Source organism: Polypterus senegalus, chromosome 9 (genome assembly GCF_016835505.1).
Source record: "Polypterus senegalus isolate Bchr_013 chromosome 9, ASM1683550v1, whole genome shotgun sequence".
Taxonomy (NCBI): Eukaryota; Metazoa; Chordata; class Cladistia; order Polypteriformes; family Polypteridae; genus Polypterus; species Polypterus senegalus.
Window position 1 is genome coordinate 57,613,877 of NC_053162.1, and position 15,048 is coordinate 57,628,924.

Sequence of the window (15,048 nt, forward strand, 5' to 3'; positions counted from 1 at the left end):
TTGTTGCAGAACAGGAACACTATTAGCATATGTAAAAGAGTGTTTCCAATAATTGTGGGAGGAGTGAAATTTAATAAATAGGAAAAAAGCCAGCAAACTGATCCTTTTGCCTTCTGAAAATGAAGCATGCTTTTTATGGATCAGTAAATTCATATTTTTCCAACCACAGGGAGGAAACGTAAGTTTTCATTTATGCATTCAGTTTTACTCATTAGTTTGCATTTAAATAGTTACCTGCCACAGAGTTCCTTTTTTATTAAATTTAAAAGATTGTGTCTTATTATACTAAAAATGGAATATTTTATTTCAATGTTTGATTCTGTGTGAATGCCTTGCCTGGAGAATAACAGTGAAGTCAGCATCTAGCTGCCTGGATTGGATTGCCAAAGGGTCTGATAGAATGAACAAATGAAATAAAAATGAAAAATGAAGGAGAGAAATGGAAGGCAGAGGACACCCAGAACCTTATATGAGCTGAAAATTCAGTCAAGCGGAAAAATCAATGGTGCAGAAGATCTCAATTAAAAGATAACCATGTATTTTTGAAATTTCATAGTATGCCTTTCATTCCCTTCCATTTAAGGTTTTATTAGTTTTAAAAGGAAAGGGCAAAGAGATTTTTACTAGAACAATAATTAGAGTAGGAGAAAGATTGATACAGTTAGTAGATTAAATGCCCATCCAGACTGAGTCACAACCTAATGTTTTTTGTCTGGCATGCTGGCATCCACTAAAAATGTTAGACACACTCTCAATAATTAAAGTCTGTGCTGGTAAATATATAAAAATGATATGGTAAGGTGTTTAATTAATTTATATGAAAATAATCAATACCAGGGTGTCGCAGTGGCACAGTTGTAGCACTGCAGCCTCTCAACAAGAAGAATGAGCTTTGCATCCTGTGTGCTGCTTGCATGGAGTTTGCATGTTCTCCCCATTTCCATGTGCTTTTCCTTCCACAGTCCAAAATCATGCAGGTTAGGTGGATTGATTTTGCTAAATTGGCCCTGGTGTCATTCACATTATGGTTTACTCAGGTGTGAGTGAGCTCTACAATAGAATGGCACACTTTCTAGGACACGTAGCTATCAGAATCCACTGTGATAACCTCGTGACCCTGAATTGGATTAGGTAAGTTTGAAACCATTGTGTTATATACTGTAAATTAGACAACTGGCAGCAGAAACTGTGGCTAAACCTGTTTGCACAAATTAAAAAGTCAAATTAGCATGGAGAGCATTTAACTGTAGGAATTGTTTTATTTTTCTTATATTATTAAAGAGGCACTTGAAGTGAGGGGATAAAATCTCTTCAGTTAAACTGAAGAAGAGTAGTTGTATGTAATGATTACAGGCAAGCTGTCACTTCAAACACAGGGAGCTGAACGCTGACCGACAGTCTGTAGCAGTATGATTTCTAACAAAAGGGTTCCTCATTCTATTGGCACCTCTGCTGAGGTGATAAAAAGAGCTCCCTGAAAAAAATGATTGCTAGTCTACCACTCATTACCTCCCGTGTAGCGTACTAAGGACTGATGACTAACATGGCAAAACAATTTGCTCACCTAATTCCGCATGGTAGAGGCCATTCACAACTTGTTTCAGACCACTCTCGCCATCAAAACATCGGCTAAATGTATTTAATGTGTGTATTGTTTTCTGTGGCACGTTTTGTCGCAAGTTTTCTGTTTCATAGAAGGTCAGGCCATGACCTCTGCCACTGGTAAGCTCCATGCAATAATGAGAACAGACCTCCAAAGGCAAACAGTCAAAACTAGTAGTCCATCACCACATATTGCTTGACCAAAAATAAACAGATATACAGAGTACTGTTAGCCCCAGACGTGAACCTAGGATTTCTAAATCTACAGGGCAGCAGTAGTAATCACAGGTACACCACATCACTGGATGAAGAAGATTAAAGAATAAAAACTGAAATCTAACAATTTTAAGTATTCAGACCCTTTGTTATGGCAATCAAATTGTAGTCAGGTGCATTCTGTTTGCTTTAATTATCCTAAAGATGTGTCTCTAGAATTTGATTGGAGTTTCCTGTGGCAAATTCAGCTGACTGGACATCATTTAGAAAGGCACCCACATGTATATATGAGACTGCTTGATAAAAACCAAGCCATGAAGTCCAAGAAACTCACTGCAGAGCTCTGTGATAAAATTGTGTTGAGGTGCAGATAAGGAAAAGGGTATAAAACCATTTCTAAAGATTAGAGTACTCCCACAGTGCACAGTTGCCTCAATAATTATGAAATGATATCAATTTAGACCACCAAGACTCTTCCTAGATTTGGCTGTCTGGCCTAACTAAATAACCAGACAAGAAAGGCCTTGGTTAGCTAAGTAACAAAGAATCTAGTGCTCACTCTAACAGAGTTTCAGAAGTCCTCAGAGGAGATGGGAAAACCTGGGGAAAGGACAACTATCTCAGCGGCACTCTATCTATCAGACATAAGCCACTCTTGAGTAAAAGTCATATGACAGTCCATTTGAAGTTTGCCAAACAACATTTAATGGATTCTGAGAGCATGAGGAAAAAGACTTGTCAGAGGAGACAAAAATGTAACTCTTTTTTGCAGAACTCCAAGCTCTATGCGTGGCTAAAACAAGGCACTGCTCAACATTTGCCTAAAATCATCATGCTATGGGTTGCTTCTCAGCAGCAGGGACAGGGAGACTGGTCAGAATTGAGGGAAAGATGAATGCAAACAAACATAGACAGGTCATTGAAGCAAACCTGCTCCAAAGTCCACCCAGTCTCAGAGTGGAGTGAAGGTTCACCTCTCAGCACAACAATGACCAAATGCATACAGACGAAACAATGCTGGAGTGGTTTTAGGACAAGTCTCTGACTGTCCTTGAGTGGCCCAGCCAAAAACTAGAATTAAACCCGAAAGATTACCTTGTGCAGAGATCTGAAGATAGCAGTTTACAGACACTTCCCAACCGTTCTAATTGAGCTTGAGAGGACCTGCCAGGAAAAATGGGAGAAACTACCCAAATCCAGGCATGCAGTGTCCTTGGAGACTTACCCAAGATGGCTGTAAGTTGGAACTGCTTCCACAGGGGTTTCTACACAGTACTGAAATAAGCGTGTAAATATTCATGTGAATTATCTTTTAAAAAATTTGCAAACAATTCTGAAAACACTTTCACTTTGTCATTAATGGGTTATTGAGTGAAGCCTGAATGGTAAAAATGGCAGATTTATCATCACCTTTTATTTAATTTGTGGGAGTCACAACAGACCCACAGTTTCCATTTCAACAATATTTAAAGTGGTGAAGTGGTTAATGCTACTGCATTACACGTCCAGTTTGAATCTTGTGGAAGATGGTTGACTGAGTAAAGTTTGCATGTAGTAAGATCTTCTCTGGGGACACCAGCTACTGTACATGCAGCTTCTGTTAATTGTCAGTGCCCAGTTTAACTTAAAGTGTGTGTGTGTGTGCCCTGCAGTGGACTAGTGTGCCTACAGTTACTGGCTATCTACCTTCCAGCCTCACGAGACCCTGAATTGGGTTAAGCTTTTGCGAGAATACATGTACTGTATATGAATTTAAATTCACATTTTCAAGGAAAAAAAAAAATCCCTTCAGGTACAGCATTATTGGTATTTTCCAATAACTAAATGTTATGCAGTATCATGATATTTGAAGTAATGGGAAGTGTTTACTAGTGTCTGTTAAGCAGACCTGGCTCCAAAAACATTAGGATTAGAGCATTTGTGTTTGAAAATACCATTTTCAGAATATTTGAATATTTTCAAATAAACAGCCAAAAAACTGTTTAAAGATTTGAATGCGTTCAAGTTAAACACACAAATATATTTCAGCAGATGCATATGATGTCTTAGGACGCTGGTTTTTACTATGTACATTTTGTCTTCTATATTAGTGTGTCAATGGAAAATAGCTAATTTCTGATTTCCAAACAATTAAGTGTTACAGACACATTTGTTGCATATTGTTAATTAAGTAATAGACTACTTTTCAGATAAAAATGGATTACTTTGTAGCCCTGTGCACGATTAAGCAAAGCTAACAAAGAGGTACTTATGTTCAATCGACAGACTAGAAAACTCAGTAATCTTGTTATTTACCCTTTATGAAGAGTGAAATAAATAAATAGCCTTAATGTCACATGCTGAATTGAAATCTTGTGATTTGCTATTTCGTCAGAAATATGCCCTCAGTGCAAAGGCTTGGAGAGACAGGGTTTCACCATTCATTTTGATTTACTGCAGTAATAATAATAATAATAATAATAATAATAATAATAATAATAATAATAATAACGCATTTTATTTATGTAGAATGTTCCCATTCAATGAAGAATAACACACAGTTAGCTTTTTCAATTGAGCCTCGTACCTTCTCTTAGAGGAAGTACTAAATGAATGAAACCCTACTACAATTTTAAAACTAATTCTTCAATAAGAATATGAGAACACAGTTGGAAATTTGTTAAGTGCAAATTATGCAAAAACATTAGAATGTTTTTCTTCAGACAAATAATCATAGACATTTGAAATAAGTGACCAAGTACCATGGAAGATACTAGGACTTTAGTGACCTTGAACTTGTTATTTTGCAGATGATATTTGATGAATAGGATTGGTGGGCTTCATGGGCTGTTCTCATCACAATTGTTCTAATGTTAGAATGTCAATAATTATTAACACAATGAGTTAAACTAAAACATGAGATTGTGGGAGATGGAACATAATTAGCCTTCAAAATTCTTACACCATGGCAAGTGTGAGCTCAGGGACAAGACACAAGGTGGTGATCCTGCATCAGCCAGGTATCTCTCAAGAAGAATTTTGAAAGCAACAGAAGGTTCAGGATGTACTGCCCATTCACTTCTGAAGAAGCAAAAGGAAATGTGCAAGGTTGAGGACCAACAAACTAAAGTGTAGTCAATGAGAGATATATCACTATGTCTGTTTGAAACTGTCCAGCAGTGCCACCAGCTCCCACAGAAACCTACACAGGTGCAAGTATCTATAGCCCAGGGATGTCTTGTCAGAAGTGGACTTCATGGAAGATTTGCTGCCATAATACCATTTCTCAGAAGTGGAAACAAACCCAACACACCCCCTTACATAACAAAAAATGCAAGGGCTGGGGGTCCTAAATTTGATGTGAAGTGATGACTCAAACTGAACATTTTTGGCCCAAACAGGAGAATCAAATGGAGTTGGCACTCTGGTCAGAATGAGTGGAATGCTCAATTCTGAGAAGATCAAGCAGATCTTAATCCATGATGCAACACTATCAGGAAGGTGTCTGATCAGTCCCACATTCATTCTGCATCAGGACAATGACCACAAAATACACAACCAAGGTCTTGAAGAGCTGTCTTTAGCAAAAAAAAAAGAGTGAGTTCTACAACAAATGTTGTGCCCTTCACTGAGCCCTGATCCCCACATCACCAAAACTATCTTAAGAGACAGAATGTGAGGTAGCCAAAGTCTGTAGAATAATTCAAAAAGTTCTCTGAGGTGCTTGGAGCAAACTACTAGATGATCTTCTTATAAAAAGTACACGACCGTGGACTTCTGCACTGCACTGTGTATTCATATGTTTATTTAGATAGACAGAGACATTGAAATACAGTATTTATTCCTGACCTAGCAGCACCAGGTTCATCTCAGGTGCCAACACTAGATAAGAGGCCAAGCCAATGTAAGGCCGAATTTGTATTATAATTCTTGACAGTAATCTCGATAGTACTGAGAAGGAAACTAAAAGAGTCAACAGATCTTTTCAGCCGTGTGTTTAAACACTGAGCTGAGCTATGAAAAGGTTCTTGCATTTTCATTACAGCATATTATATAATTCCCCTCTGAATGAACAACTTTTAAAAAATTCATTTTTGTTCATCTGACAATGATTTCTTCCTATTTAATACCACATACAGAAGAGGTGACTATCAAATGAAGGTTTCCAAAATATTGAAATAAATCATCAATAAACACAGATGTTCATCATTTTACATATTACTGACAAATACTCTGTTAGGTGCCCATAATTCATTCTATCCATGCTCTGTTCTTCTTGCCAGTTTTCTCTTGCATACTGAAGCCTGGCAACAATTTCACATACAGAACTACCAACTGGAATTTGTTTATTATTGGAAATCGTTCAGTTTTTTTTTTCCTCAATGTATTCTTCTACATAACCCTTCTTTAAAGAAAGGCTTAGTATGCTTACAGATTGATGAATGCCCTCAAGAATTTCATTGCCTCTGTGATACACTTTCCTTCTTTTAATAAATCCTTTTAATCATCTAGTCTAAAAATCAGAGCTTACCCAGACAGATCGGAGTTACAAGGGGCAAAAGGGGTGCAGGCCTTGCTAGTCTTCCTCCACCTGCCAACTGTGAGTAATTTGGAGCTTCCTTCTCACAGCACAGATGTGTTTACTCTGTGGAGACAAAATGTCATAAAAGAAAGGTTGAAGGCCAGGTAAATGCAAGGACACTGATAAGAGGTCCTGCCACAAACACGGTTCACCTTGCTGCAGACTATAAAGGGCAAAGAAGTTATGCCTGAAGCTTTCATTACAAAAAAGGGGTCAGAGATACATGAATGCCTGGCACCAGCACTGAAATTTTCAAAGGGCATTCCTGACCTCAGAAATGATCACAGGATTGATGCAGAAGTAAATTTACTAGAAGCCCATTGAGCTCCCTTTCAGGTGGTGAGTTACTCAGATGGCAGAGAGGTGACAGAAGGAGAAAGAGTGATGGATTATTGTGGTGGTCCGGGCACAGTATTTAGAATATTGTGTAGGTGGACTATGATGAATGGATTACAGGTGATTGAGTAATCCCAGTTAATATACAGTAAGTGACCATACCTTTTATTGGCTAGCTAAATATATTACAAATGCAAGGTTTCGAGGCAGCTAAGGCCCCTTCATCAGGCAAGGTGTAACCTGTTCCATGTGAATCTGGTTCATTGTGGTGTCTGGTATATCCATAGCAGTAGAGTGTTGTACCATGTTAGCCATAGATTGATACAGGAGAAAGTAGGGTGAAATGACTACTTTTATTGGCTAAATAAATAGATTACAAATGCAAGCTTTCGAGGCAGCTAAGGCCCCTTCATCTCGCTCGCTCGCTCGCTGCACAGGGAATGCACAGGGAGAGACTGAACACGTGCGGAAATCATCTGCGCATACGAACCGGAAGGGAAACTGGTTTGTTCGTCACCTAAGTGTGTGGTCGTGAACAGATGCAAAAGTTTGGCAAGCTTTGTGGTCGTAACCCAATTTGTACGTGGTCCAAGACGTTCGTGACCCGAAGTTCCACTGTACTCACTTGTACTGAAGGAGTTCTTTTTTTTCGATGTTATTGATTTTATTAAAATCAATAAGATTCCATACAAATAAATCAAGTTTTACAAAAAATAGGTTTGAGACAATCAACCCCCATCCCTTAGAAAGAGAGCCAAGCCAGCAGAGTAAAACTTTAAACTAGTAAAAATAAGTAAATATATAAATTAATAACGATAAATGGAGTAAAGAAAAGGAAAGAGAATCTGCTTCCTCAATTTGAATGCTTATTCTGAAATGTTATTAATTAGATCCTGCCAGGTTTTGGAAAAGTTCTGCACAGATCCACTAAGTGAGAATTTGATTTTTTTCCAATTTCAAATAGTATATAACATCAGTTACCCACTGACTTAAAAGGGGAGAGTTAGGATTCTTCCAGTTGAGCAAGATAAGTCTGCGTGCCAGTAGTGTAGTAAAGGCAATCACAGTTTGTTTGTCCTTCTCCACTTTAAGCCCATCTGGGAGTCCCCCAAACACAGCTGTTAATGGATTAGGAGGGATTGTGACACCAAGGCTGTCTGAAAGGCACTTAAAGATTTTGGTCCAGAATGATGTTAATTTGGTGCAGGCCCAAAACATCTTGCCTTGTGTGGCTGGAACTTGATTGCAATGTTTGCAGGTTGGATCGTGCCCTGGAAACATTTTGGACAATTTTAAGCAAGACAGATGTCCTTGATATATAATTTTGAGATGAAGGAGTTCTTCTTTGGCTCAGCTGGCTAACATGGTTGCTTTCTGCAATCAGTGAGTGGTGTAGACCTGACTGTATGTTCTAGAAACCTAAATACAGTAGAATAACCTGTGTGGAGGTATCAAAAAAGAAACAAAAAAGGAGAACCGACTTAAAGAGAGAAGTGAGAGGCAGAAATGGCAGAGCCCGTGCTGTAAGGAATGGAGGCAAGGGTCAGGAAAGAGAGCCCCGAGGATTGAGCGTGGGTCCAGTGCTTGTCTGCGATGACGATGGCGCTCCTATTGAGTGACATGTGGGAGTAGGAGCGGCCTGTTATGCGGTGTCTCCCATGGAGGTGAAAGACAGGTGGTAGAGAGTGTATTTGTGGCTCGTTGTGATGCCCCATGGACTTTAAAGGACTGCTGATGGAGACCCGAACTAGGTTTGAATGGTTGACTGCACCCGTCGGTGAGCGTTTCCTCTTGCTGCAAGACTCTGAAGGAATACGCAGAGGTGACGACAATTTGTAGAAAGAAGCATTGGTACTCATGTTCTGAAAGGAAGACTTTCTTGATATTTAACCTAGTTTTTAATTGAAAAGGTTATTCTATTTATGGATTGGTTTTAAACTCCACAGAAGTCACCATTTTTAAGGATTATTTATTTATTGCCTATTTGACTGCACTGTACAAGATTGGCACTTTGGGGTTTGATTGCCAGGAGAGACTCTGTTCTCCTGCAACCCAAAATTCAATTATTTGGATATGAGAATGTTATTTTCAGAAGATTTTGTGCATCATGGAGATTACTCTGCAGCAGTTGATATTTTAATTTATTATTTTTAAAGATTTATAATGAAAGCTGCATGCTGTATATTTTAGTGAAAATTATAGCAGTGAATAAAATTCATCTTTTTTCTTTGCAGGACTCCAGAATCAAATGGTTTGGATGAAGCTGGCTTATTCTCATTGGCTCTGTTTTCATGGCTCACTTCCACTTTGTGGAATATTTTTAGAAAGCGTTTAAATGCAGAGAACTTGCCTCCTCTGTCAAGTCATGACAGCGCAGACATTAACTCAAAAAGGTACAGCTCTCTTTTACTGCAGAAGCTATGGATGCAAAAGGTACAGGAACTTATTATTGGCTGTTATCCTTAAGTATCAGTGTTTCTATTACACACTGCCCAATTATTGCTATTACTATTATTTTATCTAAGTCTGGCATATTTCTTCACTGCTTGTTTAAAAAAAACAGCCTAGCAGTCTGACACAGCTGAGCTGTCACTAAATTATGCCAAAAATATCTTGTTTTCCCATAATCTTTGTCAGAATACTGTTTGCAATTGTCTTGAAATCCAGGGTGACAAATGCTTCCTTACACACACTGAATGCTGTTTAGCATTATTTTTGATCCATTTGCCCTTATCTACAATGGATATGAGAGCCGCAGTGATGAATAAGGTGACCTCCTTGGGCTTTGGATAGTCTTACTTGGCATCCTCCCATGTCACAGTGGCATCTGTTTAAAGCATCTTTCTTATCATTAAAGCCAGAATAGAGTAAATATTTAATTTAAATGATAAGCAAATATCAATTGCTGCAAATTCAACTTCTTCATTTTTCTGAAAGACAAAATCATGCTTTGCAGCACCTTAAGGGCTCTTTATACAGTATCTGCAGCATATACTGGACATGCACATAAATCAAAAAGTGAGAGGTGTGCATTCTGAGGCCAGACTGCACGCTAATAAATCAGAGACACACTACTTCAGTTGGATTTCTTTCCACTTTTTTGTTGTTGCACTCAGCTGCTTGATGGCATTGCCAGTAGAAACACTAGGTCATTTTGAAGTCAGGTTAATTCACGGCGTTTGGAAATAAAAGCACTTGAGTGATTCATCTTAGTGACAGCATGAAGATACTGAAAATAAGCAAGAAAATCGCAAAAATTTTATAAATAACTATGGGAAAGTGAAAGATACAAATAGAATTATTACTGAGGTTTTTTTATTTTTATTTTTTTTGGAGAGTACCGTATTTCATGGGTGAAAAAGGGGTATCATATGTACTAGTGCTATAAACTACATTAGCACCCTCAGTTCACATCGCACTCCTATCTGGAGTTTGCCTGTTCTCGCTGTGTCTGCATGAGGTTTTCTCCCACCTCTCCCAAGGAGTACAGGCGTGGGTGTGTGTGAGCCCTGCGATGGACTTGCTCCAAGTCGAGGACCGATCCTTGAGTTTCTCCAGCCCATCAACCCTTAAGCACATTTTGAGAATCTTATTGTATGTGATGTTGTAAATTATATTGTTTTGTATAGTGGGCAGACTTATATTGTACAACTGCCCTTTTCCTTTTCGTATTTCCTGCCTTTTGCTCAAAATTTCTAGGATAGTCTCTGACCCCTGGGACTCTTAATTAATTTACAAGAGTTTGAAACTGTCATGTCAAACACACTATAGTGGTCTTTATTCAAGGACTATGTATTTAGAAGAACTCTGCTCAAAGCTGGATATCTGATACAATAATTGTTTGTGCCCACACAGGAGTTCCACTGTTGTTTGTGATCTGGTGATTAACACACTTAGCTGACATGCAGTAACTTATATGACAAGAAAATATTCACTGAAATGAGTGAGGCCAACAAATAACAGTGCTAAAGTACAGAGACAAAGAAAGGTGTGCTTCATCAATATGTGAAAACATAGCAGAAGCAATAAGACAATTAACAACGTGAAAGACTAGAGACCCGATCCCCTAGCATTATAAAGAGTAATGGGGCGAGAGCCATGACAGCGTTAATTAATGCCTGTGCTCCATCTGGTCCTTGAAGGTGTATCCTGGGGTGCCAAGATGATGCTCAAACACAAACAGATAGGTATTTAGTACTGCGGTAATTATGGAGTGAACTGACAGTGTTCTAGTGCCAGTGGAATTAGCAATGCCTGGTGTGTATTAAGAGGGAGCCGGAACAAGAGAAGTCAAACTGTTGAGTATCCTTGCTGGTTTAATTAAAGGAAACCTCTTACTGTGTCTCTTTTATTATGCCGTAACTATCTTAACTCAGGGCTCTTACTTTTTTCTTGGCACATTTGATCACGCAGTAGAATATCCTACTAGAGTAACAACCTGGAAATTTAAATGTTCTTACTTTCTGTAACTCTAGTAATGCGAAATATCCTCTCTAATGTAGTACTTATTTTTCATTCAGGTTTTTTCTATGCTCATGTGCATTCATTTACTTGTTGTAAAAGTAAAATAATGATAAGCAAAAGACATGGTTGCTTTGAACATAATCATGTTGTTTGAAGAATCTCTTTGTAAGAAGCTTCTATTTTACCAAGCTATGAGTTATAGGCTCATCTATCAACAACAACAACAACAACATTTATTTATATAGCACATTTTCATACAAACAGTAGCTCAAAGTGCTTTACATAATAAAGAATGGAAAAATAAAAGACACAATAAGAAAAAACAAAATAAATCAACATTAATTAACATCGAATAAGAGTAAGGTTCAATGGCCAGGGGGGACAGAAAAAACAAAAAAACTCCAGACGGCTGGAGAAAAAATAAAATCTGTAGGGATTCCAGACCATGAGACCGCCCAGTCCCCTCTGGGCAATCTACCTAACAAAAATGAAACAGTCGTCTTTGGATTTAGGGTTCTCACGGAAGGGCTTGATGATGATGATGGTCACGTAGACTTCTGCCTTTTAATCCATCCATCATTGTTTGAGCATCATGAAGCTTTGAGTAGGTGGAGGTGGCGCAGGCCACCATGATATTCTAATTAAATATTTTGTTTGACTACATTTGGATTGATGCACAGCAGCAAGATAAAGTATGTGAACCCTTTGGAAAGAATTCTATTTATGTACAAATGTGTTGTGAAATATGATGATCTTCTAGAATGATCTTCATTTATGTTACAATAATGAACAAACACAGTCTTGTTTAACGAATAACATACAATTTATTATGCTGTTCTTGAGTATATTGAATACACCATTCAAACATTCTCAGTGTAGGTTGGGAAAAGTATGTGGACCCCTAGGTTGAGGACTTCAACAAAAGCTAACAGGAGGCAGGGGTTGGCAAACCTGGAGTCCAACCATTGAACAGAGGTGGAGTGAGAGGTACTGTGACTGATACAAAAAGACTCAAACATTTTGAGTTTGCTGTTCACAAGAAGCGTCTGCTGATGTAAACAATCCCTTGCAAATTAAAGATCTCAGAAGATTTCTGTTCAAAGACTGTTGATTTGCTGGAAGCTGGAAAGAATTACAAAGTAATTTAGAAGAGTTTAAATATCTGTGTGCACTACCTATGTGTTGTGGACTGTAGGGGGTGCTCCAGCTTCCCAAACCCAATTCAGACAGCCTCAGATGCCAGTATTAAATGAATAAAGAGTTTTTATTGTGGGAGACGCTTCCTCTGTAAGTGTTTCCCAGCACAGTCACAAGTACAAACACCATAGTACAAGTACAGCAACAGCAACTCTTAGTCTCTACTTCTCTCTGTCTTCAGCTCCTCTATTCCTCCTCTGCTCCTCCTGACAAGCTTTGTCCTCCTTCCTCCCATTTCTAGCTCCTGGAATGAAGGCAGCAGGCTTCTTTTATGCTGCTCCTGGGAGTACTTCTGGTGGCCCATTAGCATGGCCCGGAAGCACTTCCAGGTGAGGCAGATGCCCAACGAAATAGGACGGTGAACTCCCTGCAGCTCCTTCTGGTGGCACCCACAGAACCCAACAGGGCTGAGTTGGTAAACTCCAAGTCCCATTATGCCCTGCAGGAATCTGAGGCACTGCTGCAAACCAGGGGGGCAACCATCTAGTGATCCAGGGGAGATAATGCACTGTACACGCTCGTTCCCTCTGTCCTTCCATTATGGAGACGTCCCAGCTGGAGCTCTTACCCAGGCATCCGCCATGGGGTATAAAAGAAGATGATTTAGCACTGTGACTACTCTCCTTAGCAGTACGTGCCCAGTAAAGATAACTCGAAAAGCACAATGCAGAATGCTCAGTGAAGTAAGAAAGAACTATTGAGTAAGAGTTAAAGGCATGAAGGTTAACACCTCTGTTTATGAGCCTACCATGTGCAAAATACTGAACAGGCATGGTGCCTATGGCAAGACACCCAAGGAAAAAGCCACTGCTGTCCAAAAAATAATATCGCTCCACACCTGAAGTTTGCCATCTTGACACTCCACAATGCTATTGGGAAAATGTTTTGTGGGTTGTTGAAACTAAGGTATAATTGTACTGAGAGAATATGCAGTAGTACAAATGGCGTAAAAAGGGCACAGCATACCAGCATTAAACAATCATCCTAATGATGAGGTGTGGTGGAGGGATCATCATTGGTGGTGGCCTGGACAATCTGATATCATCAAACAGAAAATGAATTGCCAAGTTTATCAAAATATCTTACAGGATAATGTCAGGCTGGATGTCCAGCGGCTACAGTTCAGTAGAAGACGGGTAATGAAGTGGGACAATGACACTAAACATCAAAGTAAACCTACTGCAGAAAAGCTTAAAAAAAATCTGTCTTTTGGAGTGGCCCAGTCAGAGCCCAGATATAGACCCCAGAGAGATGCTGACCTGAGGAGAGCCATTCATATCAGACATTGTATGAATACAGCCGAGCTGAAACAGTTCTGTCATGAAGAATGGTCCAGAGTTCCTTCTGAACGTTGTGAAAGTTTCATTCACAGCTAAAGGAAGTGCTTCTTAGAGGTTATTGATGCCAAAGGAAGTTCAACCAATTATTAAATCCTATGGTCCACTTACGTTTTCCACATAACAATGTGAATGTTTGATGGGTGTTTTCCATAAAGACGTAAAAGTTTATAATTGTTAGTGTATTTTTTAGCTTAAGCATGTTTGTGACATATTTATGACATAGATGACATTTTATAACTACTTAATATACTGTAGAAAACCAGAAAATTCCAAAGGGTTCACAAACTTTTTCTTGTTACTGTATGAGTTAAGATAATTAATCCTGAAGAAAGAAGAGATGTGACTCTAAATTTATGAATGGGTAGGAGACCAAGAGTACAGATGAGAGGAGAATGTCACACAAGTTAAACATGGAGAGATCTGTGTTTGCCATTACTTTTTCACCTTTGCAACACTGATATTGACAAACTGAGTTGATACATTAACAGATGACAACAAATTGCCCAAAATACTGAGTAGGATGCAAAAGAAGACACTGGATAAACACTTTGAAAATGTTGTTTCACATGGAAGAGTGAAAAGTATTATATGTGGATAAAATAAGCATTAATTGTAAATGAAAAATGGGCAATGCTGACCTAGAGGAAGCATTCCCTGGAAAGGATCTAGATGCAGCCTTTTATTATTATGGCCATCAATAAGCACTTTGACACCAACCTTTGAAGAGCATTAATCGTTTCACACCATCTTAGCTGTTCTACTCTTAAAGGATTGCCTCTTACAAATCTCTTTCTTATTCTTGTAGTCTGGTGGGGAAGGAGCGTTTTCAGGTGGCTACTGGCAGGGACATTCACTATGTCATTGTGTCTGTGCTGTTAGTTTGAAGTTTATGCTGATAATTTTTAAATCTTATACTAAAAATATTTTGGTATATTTTGCAATAGCCTCATCTTTCAGGCAATCAACTTGACAAATAAAACATGACATTATATTGCATAAACTGTTGAATATAAATCAAAGGACAATTTACTAAGACTCCACTATACAGTAGTGAGACCATATCCAGTTTTGTCTTCATTGTTCTTTACCAGGGGTGGCATAGTGGTGCAATGGATAGTGCTGCTGCCTCGCAGTTAGGAGACCCGGGTTCACTTCCCGGGTCTTCCCTGAGTGGGGTTTGCATGTTCTCCCCGTGTCTGCGTGGGTTTCCTCCGGACGCTCCGGTTTCCTCCCACAGTCCAAAGACATGCAAGTTAGGTGGATTGGCGATTCTAAATTGTCCCTAGTGTGTGTGTGCCCTGCCTGGAGTTTGTTTCCTGCCCTGCACCCTGT

At 38.9% G+C, this 15,048-nt stretch overlaps 1 protein-coding gene across 2 annotated transcripts in view; it reads left to right on the forward strand.

The window, feature by feature from the left end:
* abcc12 (ATP-binding cassette, sub-family C (CFTR/MRP), member 12) overlaps positions 1-15,048 on the forward strand; it is a 136,896-nt gene that overhangs the window by 16,801 nt on the left and 105,047 nt on the right. Inside the window, exons 1-2 of one of the 2 annotated variants that reach the window (XM_039763119.1) lie at positions 120-178; positions 8,950-9,108. In XM_039763119.1, coding sequence (XP_039619053.1) covers positions 120-178; positions 8,950-9,108 — 218 coding nt within the window. Of the gene's footprint in view, positions 1-119; positions 179-8,949; positions 9,109-15,048 lie in introns of those variants that run through there. The other variant, XM_039763118.1, reaches the window with a different exon arrangement.